This window comes from Pyrgilauda ruficollis, unplaced genomic scaffold, assembly GCF_017590135.1.
Source record: "Pyrgilauda ruficollis isolate IOZ18807 unplaced genomic scaffold, ASM1759013v1 scaffold79, whole genome shotgun sequence".
Lineage (NCBI taxonomy): Eukaryota > Metazoa > Chordata > Aves > Passeriformes > Passeridae > Pyrgilauda > Pyrgilauda ruficollis.
In genome coordinates, this window is record NW_024529821.1 from 1,733,756 (window position 1) to 1,751,888 (window position 18,133).

At 41.0% G+C, this 18,133-nt stretch overlaps 1 protein-coding gene across 3 annotated transcripts in view; it reads right to left on the bottom strand.

The window, feature by feature from the left end:
- Window positions 1–18,133, bottom strand: part of LOC121364104 (glypican-5-like) — a 343,722-nt gene that overhangs the window by 91,722 nt on the left and 233,867 nt on the right. For all 3 annotated transcript variants that reach the window (XM_041487095.1, XM_041487094.1, XM_041487096.1), the window contains one exon: window positions 1,387–1,537. In XM_041487095.1, the coding sequence (XP_041343029.1) occupies window positions 1,387–1,537 (151 nt within the window). The remainder of the gene's footprint in view (window positions 1–1,386; window positions 1,538–18,133) is intronic.

An 18,133-nucleotide genomic window follows, 5' to 3' on the forward strand; every position in this document is an offset into this window, starting at 1 on the left:
TTTGTTTCTATTATTCCACACAGAGAGGAAATCATATTACAGTATTTATCTTCCTAAATCCCTGGGGTCTAAAACCTCTACAAGTCTTTCCTTTGCTTATGTGTGAAATACAGTGAACAATTAAAAAGTTAAGCAAAGAGTTTTAAAATAGCATTGTATCCCAGCTCCTTTGTTCAAAAATATTGGTGAGCAGATGGTGAAAACCTCTGCTTGATCTCTCAGTTGTAATTACTTAACTATTTTTAAAACTAGTGTCCCTATGTGGTGATACCCTCATCATACAGGTCATCAATGCAAACTAAAATTCAGGTATTTATAAGCTGGTACTGCAATTACCTGTAACACATTGCACACAATCCAAAGTACATCTTTAAGTTTGGTTTTCCTGAACAAATATTCACAACAGGGACAGCTGAAGTCTTGACCACATGCTGATCACAGCATGTCTGCAAATCTTACCTGAGCATGAGACACCTTCTCCCTCTCTCCATTCAGTGGCAAAGGGACAAGGAAAAGGCATTTGTTGACCTCAGCAGAACCAAGCAGCAGTTTAAAACCTACCTGAGCTCCAGCCATCCCAATGAGCATTGTTTTCAGCACTGTCACACCTGTATTTCCTGTATTTACACATCCAACCCACATTATATTTACACTATGGTAAATTAAACCACTTACATTTTGATGAGGTAAAATGAATCAGAACTTAGAGATGAGGTAAATCAATAATATCAAGTATTTAAAAACATCTTACTTTTTATTAAGTTACTGTAAGAATTTAACCACATATTATATTGCCAGTATGTTGGTGGAAGTTGTTAGATATTGAAGCTGATTCTACACTTGATGACATATTATCCAAGTAATTTAATGAATAAATATTGCAGAATGCAGTATCAGAGACTATCAAGAAATTTCATTTAACTGGCAGCTCACCACTAAGGAAAAACCCCACAGTATTCCTTATGGGTTTTTTTAAAGAATATATACCTTGAGCCAACTCTGGGTTATCCTTCAGTATGGTTTTGCAATAAATAAATGTTTATGTTAACACTTAGCACACTCTACAAAGGTCATCAGTTTTCTATTTATCTGAAGGGTCCACATTATGTAGGAAGGCTCTTCAGCATTCCTGGGATCCAGATTTCACTGCAGACATTATTCACTCTACATTTAAGTCTTTTATCTGTACTCCAAGTGTTAAATTACACTGGGTTACTCTCTGTATCATTCTATTTTTACTGCAGCTCTTCACAGATTAAGATTCAAATCCTTTGAATTTAGTGGGATTTTGACAGCAATTCAAGCAGTGTCAGTCTTAGCTCTGTCCACCTAATTGTGACACAGGAATGTCTAAGCTCTCCAAGTGCCTACAGAAGCTGTGTTTACCTGCTGTGTGCATCCTGTCTCCGGATCCTTGGCAGCCATCCTCATCATCACAGTCTCCACTTGACTCCATCTCCTCACTCCTTCCAGCCCCACTGCCAGCATCCCGGGGACCCCATCTCTCCAGCTTCAACTTTGCCTTCTCAGCATCCAGCTGAAATGGAAGAAGTGACAAACCAAGCATGGTCAGAGTGTTCACACAGTTCCTACCCCTGGCACCCATCTGGTTTGTATAGCAACAAACACTTTCTCATGCACTTTCAAGAGCAGCTTCCCAAGTTGGAGGCTGTTTCTGGCAATGGCATTCAAATATTCTGCAATAACAGAGTATGCAGCCAAATGTTCTGCAGTGTAGATGACCAGGAGCACTTATCAAACTTTTAACTGAAAACATCACATCTACCAGTACCACCACAGGGAGTGCTGTTCCTACAGCTGGGGAGTCTTTGTTTCTTTTCTGCCAAGGTCAGGATTAAATGTGTGAGACGGAATTTCTTGTTTGGACTTGGATGTTTATTAATTATTATCTATGTTACAGTCTCACAAACCCCGAGTTCTACAGCACTGCACTCTAATAAACTAAAATGGAGCCCCATCTCTCTATAAGGCCTTTTAAGGATAAACTGTCCAATTAAGAAATGACATCTAAAGTATTTTTACTTTTAACCCAATAACCAACCACCCTTAACTCGCAATGGAGACTCTTCTATTCAATTACACAAAACCACCCAAACTCATGAAGAAGCGAAGAAGGACCAGCCTCCACCCTAAAACCTCCATCTTGCTTTATATATATTACTATATTCTAATCCCTTAAATTCTAAGTTTTCCACCCTGTGATTTCACATATTTCTATTCAAACCACACACCCATAATCCCAGTTCTGTCATTCCATATTGGAAGCCTTCTCCACAGCCTCGGGTCAAATGCAGTGTTCTCTTGGGAGTCAGTGCCTGTCAGCACAGAAAGTCTGAAATTCTCAGTAACCAGGGTTCCACCATACAGCTTTTCCTTTGCCAAGCACAGTTTGGGGAACACTTGTTAACGATGGTACAATCTGCCAGCTGTCCAAGCACTTGTTTTGAGGAATTTACAGTTGACGACCATGACAAACTTCATAGCTGAGGGCATTTGCTACTTTTCATTATGGGCTTGGTCATCTTAAAACCTTGCCTCTGGATATGATTTTTAAGATGCTGCCATTTAAGATGTCTGTTCCAACGGCAAGTTGTTCATCAGATTTCACTTGAAATATTTCCAGAACTGAGCATAGAATAAGAAAACCTTTTCTAAAATAAATCTGAATTTATCACACCAGGTCATGCTTGTTCTAACAACATATTTACCTCCCAACACTCAGCTTGTTGTTGTTTAGATAACTCTTTCTCCTGCTGTCACCATCAACAGCTGCCTACTAGTAGCACTGTGGAAATAAATTACTTTTCAGCTCACTGGTAGTTCCAAAAAATAAAAAATCCCATTTCCTTGGGAGTGAATCTAAACCCAGCCCATGCAGATCACACCAAGAGCAGCACTACCTGGGGGAAAGAAAAAAACCAAACCCAAATGGCTTAGACTAACCAATTGCATTATAAGGCAAATACTCATCAAGCAAGGATGGTCCAGCAGAAGCCTGAACCTTTCACCCCACACCTGAGGAGCACTGACCAAAGGGAAAGACTGTACTGCTCTCAAAGCCTCTGCAGTGCTGCCAGATTGGATCTATCCAATACCCTTCAGCACAAGTATCCTCCTCCCAAAGTACTCCAGACCCATTTCAGGCTTTGTGATCTGCTTCATCCCAGAAGATCGATTATTCTTGGTACAGAGCAAAATGCACTTTGAAATGTAACACTCTGGAGATTCAAACACTACAAAGGAGCTGTTCTGGGAGTTGTGGGTGAACTGGAGCACAGGGCTGATACAACTGTATTAACTGGGCTGAAAGGATGGTGATGGGTGCCAGAGTTTCTGTGTAGTGGGAAGCTTTGTGTCACAATCTTCTTCAGGTGCTGGAGCTGCCATCCTCCACTCTGGGGCTGACGAATGCTTGGAGCAGAGATCTGGTTCTGTGGAACAACAGATGCCAACTTGTACAAGGCAGAACTCAGGAAATTCTGCACCCTTTTGCTGAAGAGCTCAGTTTGCTCCTTCTGAAGACACAAAAAACTGCAGAGTGCAGTGGGAAGATCAGTAAGTGGGAGGAGACAGTATAGACTCGAGTGGGGAGGCACGTTGAACACTCTCTAATTGTTACTGCATGTCTGGTTTTTATAAACAAGTTGCTTAATGTTGAGCCTTGGTATTCACAGCCATAAAGACTGATGTCACAGCAACACAAAACAACATTTTTGTTAAACAATTGGAAAATTTTGCCTATGAGGGAGAAAGATAACTCAGTTCTTTCACAAATTTATTGTGTCCTGGTCATATTAGAAAAGACTCATCCATTCTTAGTTATAATTCTTCAGAATTAAAAGAAATGGCTAAGTGGCAAACAGAACAGACACAGAATTTAATAAAGGCTTTTAATGACTGTTTGCAAGTCAGAGCAGAAATGTTTACTGCTTGTTAAGGCACTCTTTGCAAAGATCTGATTTAATTCATTGCCCATGGCTCAAATCCTGACCTCTGCTCAAGACAAGCAAACTTGAACCAAATGGGCCCCAGCTCCAAGGAGGAAGCTGAGCTTTCCAGCATGATGCACTGCAGCATTTCTGGGTTCTGGTGCCTTCTACAGCAAGAGAGGAGCTGGAGTATTGTAAATGCAAGGCCACTGAAGAAGGAAGGAATGATGAGGAGAACTCCATTTTATCAGAAGGCTAATTTATTACTTTATTATACTATATTGTATTAAAGAATACTATACTATACTAAAGAATGCAGAAAGGAAACTTATAGAATGCTAAAAAGATAATAATGCAAACTCGTGGCTCTCTCCAGAGCCCTGACACAGCCTGGCCCTGATTGGCCAAAGAGTGAAAACAACTCACAGCAGAATGCAATGGAACAATCACCTGTGGGTAAACAATCTCCAAACACATTCCACATGAGCACAGCACAGGAGAAGCAAATGAGATAAGAATTGTTTTCCTTTTCTCTGAGGCCTCTCTCGCTGCCTTTCAGCTTCCCAGGAGAAAATCCCTGGGCAAAGGAATCTGTCACCATGATATTTTTATGAAAAATCCTCTGCTAGGATTTGTCCCCTCCTGAGGAGCTGAGGGCTTCAGGAAAGAAATGTAAACAATAACTATCTGCTGCTGTGGAATGCAACAGGTGCATCTGTGATTGGTGCATGTTGGTTGTTTCTAATTAAGAGCCAATCACAGATGCAGCTGCATTGGACTCTGAGAGTCACAAGATTTTGTTATGCATTCTGTTCTTGTTCTTGGTAGCCTTCTGATCATTCTTTTCTCTCTGTTCTTTTAGTATAGTTTTTATGTAGTATTTTAATTTAATATATATCATAAGGTAATAAATCAGCCTTCTAAGAAAATGGAGTCAAGCCTCGTGTCTCCGCACGTGGGGAGTCCTCAACAGGAATCATGTTCAGAGAATGTGAATGCCACACTGGAGCTGCATCTCCTCTGCATCTCTGAGGTGCATCCAGCCCTTCCTTGGCTTGTTCGCAGAGGCCACCAAATTACCCCTAGCCCTGATATCCAGGTTCACCATTATCACTTCACAATCAGCTCATAGTGACCTACCAACCCTTTTCACCTTGGATACCCTTTCCCAGCCTCTTCACAACAGGGCTTTTATGTCCTGTGGCTCACCCAGAGCAATGGACCAGAGCCTGACTCTGTGCATCAGTAATGCTTTATCTATACACAAACTAATTCCAGGAGATGAGGTAGTGTAGCCATTTTAGCTCCAGACACACCAAACATCCCTGTTGAGAAGGCAATGTCACCATTTCTCAGTGACTTGTGACCCAGCACCCTTCTCTTTCCCACATTGTGAAGGCAGAGCTCTCCTCTGGCTACTGCCACAGGACTCCAGTGAGATCAGTGTTTCAGGGCAATAGCAAAGCTTATGGCAGCATGTCCCAGTCTCCTTTTTCACAGAATAACAGAAACCTGTCTCAAAGGCCTGAGACTGCACCCAGTGCTATGGTTTAGCTGGTGAGGAGGTCTTAGTGCATAGGTTGGACTAGATGACCTTAAAAGGTCTTTTCCAACCTAGATCATTCTGTGATTCTGTGAAAATAGCACCGACTGCATCAGGATGGACTGGGATGGTGGAGCTTTAGAAGACCATAATGGAAAACATTAGCCATCACTTTTTCCTCTCTGGTCCCAGGGGTTGGCTGTGGGCAGGGAATGCCTGCTGTGCTCTATGGCTGTGGAACTGCAAGGTCCCCAGCAGAGGAGCTGGAGGTCACCTGAAGGTTCAGGTCATCTTCAGAGACAGCCTGGCAGACACAGATCTGTTAGAAACCTTGAACAATTCTCCAGGCTGCTGCCAACAAGCACAAATCCTCCTGCTTCCCTAGATGGCCGTGGGGAGAACCAGAGTGCCTTGTCCCTATTTAACACTGAGGAGTACAGATTGGACTCAGATGCGGCATTTCTACCATTGCTTAAGAGCCACTCTTAAAAGGCCTTATTTTGGTGGCTCTTTCCCTGCCAGCTGACAAATGGTGCCATCCAGCCACTCTGGCAACTCTGCACAACAGCTCCTGCCTGCCAGTGCTTTGTTCTGAGAACTGATGCCTCAGTTAAAAAATTGCAATGAATTTCAGGCTGGGCCCCAGAGCTTGTGCCTTTACCTTCAAAAAGCACAAGATAGCTGCTGCCTAAGATTCCAGGGAATACTGCAATCTTAACAGCTTAAAAATTAAGTCTTCAAGTTTTTGCCGTATGTGAAAGATTTTTTTTCCCTCTTGAAAAGGTTATATAAATAGATCAATAAGATTTGTACAGTCCAACTGGAAACTGACTCAAATCAGGAATTTTCCCAACTGCAATAAGCTTTGGATCAGGTTCATAAACCTCTGAAGGGCTTCTAAGAAACTATATACTGCTTCTGTGGGGAAGTTTTAGTGTCTGTATCTGACTCAGCTGAAAGGCAAAAATCACATATTACCATTCAGCTCTGATTCAGACACAGATGACTCTGCTGCATGGATTTTATTTATTCCAGCAAAGGTCCCAACCTAAAGTGACATTAAAAAAAACCCAAGTTCTGCTGACATAAGGTTTTCTGGAGAAGAAAGAATTCATATGAGAGTGGCTCCTGTCTTTCTCCCCTATTAATACTTCATGATGCAGCACACACATTCTCAGTCACATAAAAGAGTCCTTCAGAGGCTTCAAAGAGCCCCTGACACACAACCCCTGAGCTCTCCACAACGAGTCTAACCCTAATTCTCCCTCTCAACACAGGTGTGGCAGAGTACAAATTCATTATCATGGTTTTTCATGAAGCTATGCTCCACTTGAATACTTCCACACCTTAATTAAATAGTAACTGCTTCACTCCATGAAAACCATTGTAGAAAAAAGTGGCAATTTCTATCTGTTTCATTGATCAGTCTATTTGCATCATATATGTATGTGTATGACTTCAAGCTGTAGGATAATAACCTCATTTTATCAGAAAATAGGTTTTAAAAGTTTATTTTACACCACAGTTTCAGACTTCTCAGGTCAGTGAACACACAACAATGAAAATATTCTCTTTGAATAAAGCCACTTAAAAGTTGTGTGCTTGGAATATTCAGAGAGAAATTCCATAGAATAATTGTTGCAGAGGGATTTGGTAATTAGTTTTCTACATGACAGATTGCACTGTGAATGCTTTTTCCTTCTGAGGAGCCAGCTCTGAGGTGAAATGTGACTTGTGTCCCCTCACCATGTGAGCACACCTATCATTCTCTGATGTTTCCAGTGAGAGGAAAAACCAGCTGATTGTACACTGCATTTAAAAACTGTAAGGTTAGCATAATTTTTTCTCAAGGTACTTATAAGTAGCTGCCTTTTTAAAAGTGCTCTAGTGCCATAAATATGATTTGCAGAGACAAAGGTTTTGCCGGCTTATGCACAAATAATGCACAAAGCCTCATCTTGAAAAGAGTCATAAATGACTCAATCCTCCCATTCATTTCTTTAAAAATAAAAATAAAAAATCCTTTCTAAACCATTATTAGGTCAGAAATGACTACAACTGGAAAAGACAATGTGCCTTTGTTTTTGGCCTGTTATATACATTTTTTGTTAGGAACTGACATACTGCTTTAGGCATAAAGCTGCATTTTACTGGTGCCTTGTGACTGAACAGATGTTCTGTCATTTCACAAAACAATAGCAACATAACAAATTTTAGACATAACTGCCATATATATGCTTATTCCAAGTGGGACCTCTCTGAGATAACATTTATGGCTCATTTTCCTCCACATATGCTCTTATCTCCTTTATAAAAGCATTTGACAGTTGCTTTCTTCTTTTCATATTATCTAGCACTCATCTATTACAACGTAAGTAAGGAAAATAAACTTATTTAGCTTCAATTTTGTCAGATCTTTCCTTTGGTTCATTCTTCCTTTGTCTCCATTTCACAGAAACCCAAAAAGGCCTGATGAATTATCTCCTAGTTTCTTCAGGAAGTAGTACAGCTCAAGGAGGTTTCTCCTGCTGTCACCACAAACAGTTGCCTACTAGCAGCACTGTGGAAATAAATGATTTTTCAGCTCACTGGTAGTTCCAAAAAAGCTCCAAAATCCCCATTTTAACAGAAGGGAACAGACATCCAACCTTCTGCAGCAACCAACACCCCCAGCCCTCCTTCTGCTGTTTATTCAGATCCTTCCAATAACCTTTCATGACACATCCTGCTTCACAAGTCACCTGGACACATTACAATAATTTAAATGAACAGCTACACATAATTTATGGGGCACACTTATGGGCTGACAATGGCTTTGGAATTTTATCCACTTCCCTCCAGAGCAGACCTTTTCAGCTCAGGAACTGGACCAGCACTGGTAAATTCCTTTGTTCTGTGGTTTTCTCCCCAGCCTAAGCACCTCACATTTACATACATTGATATTTGTAGTTATTGTCCGTGCCCATGCTCCTAGAATATGTAAATATGTATATATTTTATATGCACTGAAGGGAAGGCTCTCTTGAGGCACATGGAAACATGCTAAGTGCAAGTCTCAGAAAGTGGGGCCCTAGTGTATTTGTGGGGTAGCAGGGAGGAATGATACATCTGACTCCATGCTCTCAGAAGGCTAATTTATCACTACATATTATATTATATTATATTACACAGAAAGGATACTTACTGAAGGCTAAAAATATAATAATGAAAACTCGTGACTCTCTCCAGAGCCCTGACACAGCCTGGCCAAAGAGTAAAAACAATTCACATGAACCCAATGGAACAATCACCTGTGGGTAAACAATGTCCAACCACATTCCAAAGCAGCAAAACACAGGAGAAGCAAATGAGATAAGAATTGTTTTCCTTTTTCTCTGAGGCTTCTCAGCTTCCCAGGAGAGAAATCCTAGGCAAAGGGATTTATCAGAAAAATATGTGAATTCTACAGGGCCCAACACCTTCTTTTGCCCTCTGCCTTAGTGTATCTCCACTCAAGCCACACACAGAAATTTCAAAGTTCTTTTTCCATTTTTAGCAATTTTATCCCCAGGTTTTTCTCATTTGTTCTCCCATCAAGTCTCTCAGAATAATCCTACCCTCTCTGTATTGGTTGGACACTGCAGCTCCCCATAGAGTCACCTTTTAGATAAACTGCACCAATTTCTGCTTGAGCAGGACAGGCTTACAGGTCCAGCAACAGGAGGGACACAGTGACAGTAAGTTTCCCTGGGACCACTGCATGTGGCAGGGAAATGACACAGCTGCTTCTAATGTCTTTTCCATGTTGTTTTTCATCTTCTGCTTCATTCTAGGATTATTTTGTTCCAAGTATGTTGATTATTTGACCAACCCTCCCACAGTTTCTGAGCATCTCCAGTAGGAGCTGTACATTTTCTGGGAAGGTCAGGACTTGTTTTCTGACTTTATCCATCTTTTTTAAGCCAAAAAGATGTTGGAATTGGTGTTTTGATTTGTTTTGACTTGCTTTTATTCACATCAAATCACTAAATTACTGCCTTCAGAAACAGCATCTGTATTCCTACAAAGGCTTTAGATTCTTATGGTTTCAGTGGAAGTTTCTTGCAAACACTCCTTTATTTTCTCTGCGTTTCCCTCCTAATTTTATAGCCTTAGCTTCTCCACACATACTTTCCATCCTCTGTCATTGAAGCTTTGTATTTGCCCACATCTGTCTCTACCTGTGATTCATTTTTGCTCTCCTGGTTTATGCAGATTGACTCATTAACCTCTTCCTGATAATTTTTATTGCCAGGTGACACACTGGCACTACTTACACTACCTACAAATCCACACTTTCACTTATCTTTGACTACTTTTCATTTCTTCTTGGAGTCCCTCCTCCAGCCTGGCTGTGTCTCTCTGATCTCCTGGACATTCCACTGCACACCCATACTCCAGAGCAGAGGAGCAAAAAGCATTTATTTCTTCCTGGTTGGTTTACAAATGTTTCAGCAGGAATCTAAAGGTGGTTTTTAGAGATTCACTTTGTTACACTGCCCAATTAATGCTTCTACTTTTGCAGTTTATGGTTTCTGTTTTCCAGCTGCTTATCCAAGGTGAGCTAGGAGATTGCTAGCACCAGGATGAGCTCAATGTTCACTGAATTAAATTACACAAGCTACAAATGTTCTCATATTTACTGATTTCACTGTGAAGGAGCAAGAAGAATGTGCACTCACAGAATTTTACACTATTAGCAAGAGCTTCATAGTAACAGTTTGGGTAAAATGTCACTCAAAAAGCACTAATTGTGACTGATTGCAAAATGAGCAGAGGTTAAAAAAATACTTATTCCAGTCAATAATGTGCTTAAGCAGATGTCTAAAGAAAAGAAAGAAAATCTGATTTAAATTCAGCAAGTCAATTGGGGCAAGGGAGCAGCAGACACCCCTCCTTGATGTCTGGTCTTGGTGTTGGGCTGTAACTTTTTGGTATTTTGTGATGCACTAAAGAAGATCCTTCTGATCTGGCATCTAACATGCCTAACTCAGACATAGATACTGGGTTAGTCCCTGCCACAGGTGTGAATTTCACCTTCAGACAGAAAATGTAGCCCAGTGTTGCCCAAAAACATAACTGGCTTTTTAAGCTGCAGTACGTGTCGTTTGAAAATAGAGCATATGGCAAAAAAATCTGTCGTGTTACACTGAAGACTCTATGCATCTTGTTAAGGTAAAAAAGAGGTAAACAATTGCAATAAAATTGTAATATTTTCTAATAAAAATGTAACATAAACATAATTATTGGTGAGGAATAGGCAGTTGTTGCTTACAAAAGACCTTGGATTCTTCAAAGTAGTTCACTTCGGGGAAAAAAACCCCTTTAGATGGCATAGTGTACTTTTTTCCAAAAATAAAACCTGCTTACAAAAGACCTTTTACCCTTCAAAATAGTTCATTACTTGGGAGAGGGTCTCTTTCACACAACAGCTTCAGAGGCAGAGGGTTGCTGGGAATGCCCACAAGGTAGTGAGAATGATACAAAAACCCCAGAAGTTTGGTTTAAAGATTAAGAATGTAAATGATCAGAAATTGTAGCTATGTCTATCTTCTTTCAGTGGGCTCTTGCTTCCCTCTCAGATCTCTGTGCATGATAGTCACTACAGCATGGCTCAAATTCCAAGTTTTGTATAGATAAAATATACTAAGATATACTACTTATATAAAATATACTATATTTTATATAGATAAAATGTTTTATATAAAATAATTTATATAAAATATACTATATGACCTATATATACTATATTATACTATTTTAAATATATAAAATATTTTATATATATAAAATATACTATATTTTACTTAGTAAAATATACTAAGAGCCTGAAAGACCATGCACAGATGACTGGGAGAATCTGGTTATTGCTGGTAAAAGGTATTTTGCCTTTCGCTTAAATGCAGACATCTCTGAGAATAAAAGAAGCATAGAAAAAAACAGGTGGAAACAAGCATTTTAACTATCAGAGTGATGAGTTCTGGGAGCAGCCTCCCATGAGAAAGGTGGGGACAAAAATTCTCAAGCATTTGCAAGTCCTGGCTGAACCAGGGGAGTTGCCTGTGATGTCAGTGAGCTGCACGTGGTATTTGAGGTGGTCTCTTCCACACTTCTATCCTGTAGCTCTACACTCCACTGGTTTCTAATATTAGAAAATTGATTTGTAAAATCCCAAACCAGAACTACCCCCATTAGCAATTAGGAGTGGGGTTTTTTCCTTGCTTCTCTGATTTCTATGTGGGAAAATTATGTCTACCTAGCAAACTATGTCCATTCTTTCTTCTAGGCTAAGAATGAAGCCTCTTAATTGTGCCTGAAGTCAAAATGTGGTTCAAAAAATGTATTAATTATTACTGGGGCTTAACATGGTTTACAAATGAGCTCTGACTCATCAGGGTTTAGATGTCTAATAATAGCCAAGGACCTTGTGTCTGATCAGACTTGGGAAGTGTGAAATGAGAAGTGCCTGCAATCAGCAGGCTGGTCACACTCCATCAGCCCTGGAATGGCATCCTTCTGCTAGGCTGCATGTTTTTATGGGCTAAGTGAGTAAACAGTGGCCAATCTCAATTGTCTAAGGAACAGAGCCAACCTTTCTCCTTGCTTTGTACTCTGACAGCAATTACCTTTGTTATTTGCTGAGGGAAACGTTCATGACATGCTCCAGTGCATGTTAATTCTGTTTCATGTTCTTGGATAATTATCTGTTTTCAAGCTCTATGTTGGGGAACATCATTTTCATACTATGAAAAGTTTGACATTTCATTGGAAAGACTTGTGAACAATCAAAGTCTCTCATTTCTTGGTAGTGCTCAACAGACCCAGGCTTCAAATTTGACATTTCGTGTTAAAACATGACAGAAGCAAGGATCTGCTTAGGCTCCTCCACACTAAATCACAGCAACAAAGCACTAAAATACAACACGGAATGAAGTATGGAAAATATGGAAAGAAGATGGGTAATGATGTTTGTCATCCATTTAGCATGTATCAATGCTGGGAGCTAAATCACCAATTATTCATTACACAAGCTAACCAGCTCTAATGACATTGCAACCCAAAGCCACATATAAAACTAATCCCACTGTCTCAGGGCCACCACGCTTCTCGGAAATCCTAAATATCATAAATATCTTGTATTATTCAGAAAGTGCCACATGTACAGGAAAAGAAAGAGAAAATAAACGATTGGAGCCTGTGCTGCTATGAATCAGCAAACTGAATTCTGTGGAGCTGCTCCAGTTTATTCCACATGAAGGGCCAGCCCAGATTTTTTCTGTTTGGGAAAGCATAGTGTTGTAACAGAACAGACAAATGCATTTCATGTTGCATAAGCCTGACAGAAGAAAATACTCTCTCTCCAGATGTTGTACTCCCATGGTTTCATGGTAACATCTGAGGACATGATTGAATGCTTTTGCTAAATCATTTTTATTTAAAAAGGGAAGAAGAGGGAAGAAAATATACTTCTGCAAGCAGCAGCTGTCACTGGAGCTCTTTTCTTACAGTTTTTCCTATGGCTTTTCATTGATAGCTTCCATGGAGGTTCTGTGCCCTCACAATGACTGAGTTCACAATACTGTGTTTTTACCAGCAAGTCTCTCTCCCCACAGAAGTCAGGATCTGTTAAATTTGATTAAAATTGGCTAAAGAGTGGAAAAGATCCAGCAGGAGTGGCAAGGCTGAGAGGCAGGGACACAGCAGAGCACATTACATAATTGTGTTTGTTTATGAAACCAGGTTAAAACACAACGAGAGGGCAAACCACCAACTGCCCTCGGCAGCCCAGCAGTGAAATTTCTGGAGAGCAGGAAGAGCTCTTTGTCTGATGCAGCTTTGCTTTTCTCCTCCCAGGTTTAAATTCTGTTCAGGCTCAGAACAGGCAGAGTAAGTGGAAAAAGGTCAATGCATCGGTCTTCACGGAATATCATCTGCTCCTGCTGCCTTTTGAGAGCCACTAACAAGATAATCTGATCACAAAGATCAAAAGCTCTCTCGTGGTGCACTGGGGAAACTGATAACTGCATTCTCCTGTGCTGGATATCCTATAATTCAGAGCTGGGAACTGGCCCACATTTACCAGAGATGTAAAGTGGCTTTGAAAGTCTGTCTTTATCTCTCATTCACACCATATAAAGGAACTGATATTTCCTGGGAGAGAACAGGAATGTTCAGAACAGGGCTGCAGACTTGTGCTACCAGCACTTTACTGCAGGACTCATTTAAGCCATTTCAGCACATCCAAGCAACCATCACTTGCCCTGATGTTTTACACTTCTATTTTATACTTATTAATTCAGAATGTTTTCTTGACAAGTGACTAAGCACCCACTTAATCAAACAGAATAATTTTCACTGATGTATCTTCTGAGATTTCTGAATTTCTCCACTCCATTTTTTATTTCACCAAAAATTTAATTCTTTATTTAATTAAAAAAAAATCATCCTATTTTCTCCATTGATGGGTCTAAATTAGATTCTGCTCTTGTACAGCTCCGTACATCTTACCTAATTTCCAGCAGTGTTCAAAAGGAGCAAAGAAAAGATGTCAGCTCTGCTAAAGACCAGAGAGAATTCTGGACAGCAGCTGGCTTCTATTATTGTTAAGACCTAGTTTGGAATAGGTGAAAACCCAGGAAAATGACCTGAGAATTACCAGTGCAAGACAGTCAGTGGAAAACAAAACATTCTACTGATCTTGTTTTCCCCTGCTTCTCAGCAAGATGCCCTCCATTTCATTTGTATTTCATCTTTCTTGCCAGTTCCTCTTCACTGCTTACTCATGGCCCACCCCTCTTCTTTTTGCCTTCTCATGGAACACCATCCTCTTTCCTGTGTAAATGCAGTCATCATTTGGCTGAGCACGAGGGCTCTTGGTCCCTTCTGTCTGAATGCATCACTAGGTTTTACACGTGGAAGCTCTTCTCCTGGAGAGCAGTCCCTGGTGGGCTGCAGCAGCTCTGCCCAGCAGACACTGAAGGCTGTGGGGACCCTTCAATCCTCCTGCCTGTGCCTCTTCCCTGCCTCAGATCTCTGCAGAGCAAGGCTGGCCTTTCTTTTCATTCTGCTCTCTCACAGCTACTGTACTGTTGGAACCCTGAGAATTTCAGACTTTCTGTGCTGAAAGGCACTGACCCCCAAGAGAGCACTGCAATTGACCTGAGGCTGTGGAGAAAACTTCCAAAATTGAATGACAGAACTGAGATTATGGGTATGTGGTTTGAATAGAAGTGTGTAATACTACATGGTGGAAAACTTAGAGCTCAAGGTTTTAGAATATAGTAATATATATAAAGCAAAATAGAAGTTTTAGAGTGAAGGGTAGTCCTTCTTCTTCACTTCTTCACCTTCTTCTTATTCCAAGGTTTAGATAGTATTGTGTAATTAGATAAAGAAATCTGCATTGTGAGGCATGAGTAGTTAGTAATTGAGTTAAAAGTAGAAATAATTTAGGCGCAATTTCTTAATTAGACGTCCTTAAAAAAACCTTGTAGAGAAAGAGATACAACTCCATTATGTAGTTTGTTAGGAAAGTGCTACAAATCTCACAACTTGTAAGACTATAATATGATCATGGTCCCACGAAAGACAAGATTCACGCCTAATTTGGATCAGATGACCAAATACACAGCGGGCTTCTTGCTAGACTTCATGTTACGTTTCAGCAGGCATGAAATGACCAGAGCCATGGTCTGGGTCTTTGAAGTATTTCTGAGGTAATACAGCTACATTTAGCTGCTGAAACTAACGTGACGTATAGCAAGAAGCCCGCTGTGTATTTGGTAACATAAACATTTTCATGTTCTTCAAGGTAAGATTATTGTAATCAAAGAGCCCTGACGAAGGCAGGAATGATGCATCTGAATCCATCTTATCAGATGGCTAATTTATTACTTTATGGTACTATATTATATTGAAGAATACTGTCAGACGGCTCTAGGACAGCTGATACTGTGCTTGTTGAACACCCCAGGTGGGGTACGTGCCCTGCTGCCTGCCCTGAGGGAGAGCTGAGGTGTGAGTGCACCCAGGCCTGGTTCTGCCCCAAAGTCCTGCTCTGCTCCCCCTCAGCTGCGCCTGGCAGCAATAGGAAACAAACACAGCCTGGGATAAGCTGCAGCTTCCAAACAAAAAGCTGAGGGTGAGAGGTCCCAGATTTCAGAGCTGGCAGCAAACACTGAGCCTGTCAGTCTTCCTTCCCGACAAGGCCCCGGCACTGCAGGGAAGGACGAGCTGTGGCACTGTCACCTCCAGGCACGGCAGCCTGCTCCCTGCACCTCTGCCCAAGGTGCGTGTGTGCACATGCAGCTCTGGGAGGAACCATTGTTTGTGATGGCAAAAAGGATGATCTGAGCAAACAATGACACACTTCCAGCCCTTGTCTTCTCACCTGATGCCTGAGCAATCACATTATGGAGCCCTGATTCTGCCCCGGGCGTTTTCCTAACCATGAATCACAAAAGGCAGAGATGGCATGAAGAGACCATGAGGAATTCACCCTTCTGGCACTGTGGCTTACTCTCCTTCCCTGGCGCTCAGACATGGCCGTGCTGAGCCCTGCCTGCTCTGGCAGCAGCCACACGAACCAGTGCTGGCTCTGACCCAACTGGGAGGGAGCAGCAGTCCCCAAACAACCCTGGCACCACCGCTGCATCTGGGGGACTTGTTTGGTCTGGGTCTTTGAACTATTTCTGAGGTAATACAGCTATATTTAGCTGCTGAAACGTAACGTGAAGTCTAGCAAGAAGCCCGCTGTGTATTTGGTCATCTGATCCAAATTAGGCATGAAAAAGAAGGGATCTATCTTTAGTTTAACTTCAAAGCCGAGGCCGGGGCTCCTGCTGTCAGGCAGGTAGGGCTGGCAGCGATAGCTGTGATTACACCCGCGGGGCCAGCACCCGCAGGGCCATCGCGGGCAGCTGGAAAGGCTCAGCAGCACTAATGCTCCCTCTGTCTGCTTTCCCTGGCTGCTGTGTAAGTTATGGGGCAGGCCAGGGCCATTCATTCCCATTACTCTGATGTCCTCAATGACTGACTACCAAATCAAAGCCTGCTCACTGATTTCACTCAAGGCGATCCCTCAAAAAATTTCCCCTTCCCAGTCCCCAGCCCTCCCCGTGCTGTCACAGGGCTCAACACAGAGACACAGCCTCTAGCACTCACAGGGACACAAAGAGAACTACACAAAGGTGCTACAAGCCTTTTTATAGAGCAAAGTGGGCAAAAAGCCACGGTGGGAACTGTGTTAAGATCCACCTCCACCATAAAGCTTTCTGTTGTGCTCTCTGTCACCCTCCCCAGAGCTTTACCTGGCCTCCTGTATTTGCAAGCTCTGCAGGGACTGCCTATTCTTTTGGATTTATTACCAGCTTAGAGCGCTGTTCTTAGCTGGTCCCTTATTCCATCTGTAATAAACATGATTAATCATAATAATTAAAAGGATATCCCCCCTGCTTTTTGTTCTTTTATTGCTATACAGATGGTAGGTGTTTTTTCCCTGTTTTCTGTGCTGGGTTTTTCCTTTCAAATCTGATCTCATCACCTCTCCACTGCAATGTATGTATACATCACACAAGTAAGTGCAATTTTAATAAGGGGAATGGTGCTTAATTGTGCCAATTTTTATAAATCATGTTTCCTCTTACCCCTCTTCATTTGACACATTACACTCCAGGTAATGTGGGCTTACACCAGTTATGCCATGACAACACACATTGCAAGTTTTGTTGTGATTATTTAAATACATGGTGTCCTGATTCTTATTCATTTCATCTGTTTTTTGTTAAAAGAGATGGCAATATGGAACCATAATGAAGGACCTTCTTGTCAAATTTAATCTTCAAGGAGGATGGATTAATGTGAAGCACACAGCTGAGGTATCTGTGTTTTGAAGGGCCTGAGAGACTGTTTAATTGCTGCAATCTGTTGTGCCTCTCAGATCTATTTATGAAGGTGTTCAGCACGGTGTGTGCTTTGCTGATCAGCTATTCTTTGTCTCCTAATGAAGACATGTTTTGTCTTCTGTCAGATTTAGAGCCACTGATATTTAAATGTTTAAGAATGGGAAATGGAAGAATGAATATTAACAAAAGAATGAAAACAGTTATCGTGACGGTTGATAAAACAATGTAAGGTGGTGTTTTACTATTTTATTATATTTTGTTTATCTTTCTTCTGTTCATTAGCCAGAAGTCCAGGAGTTTTCTTTCAACAGATCCTTTACTCTAATGCTTTCTAGAAAAAGGCAGTTTATTACCTCGAAATAAACTCTTACTATGGGCTACATACATATGTTTTCTATATCCTTTCTTTGGGTCTACAGTGGATGTTTTACATTAGTGGTCTCTCTCAGAAGTTCCCATTTTTAAGATGTCTCTAAATTGTCTTGATACAGGGAAATACACAGCAATAGTTGATTATACCCCCTAATTCTCCTTAGTATTCTATCAAAAATGGGAATTTATGTCACAACATGGGTGGGACTACCATTGGAGCAGAAAACTTTCATACATGTTGATTTAATACTACTAATAAATCATGCCTATATTATCTCCATAGTAATTTAATACTTAAAATAAACATCCAATGTACAGCAGACCAAGTCACTGCTCACTTGTAAGGA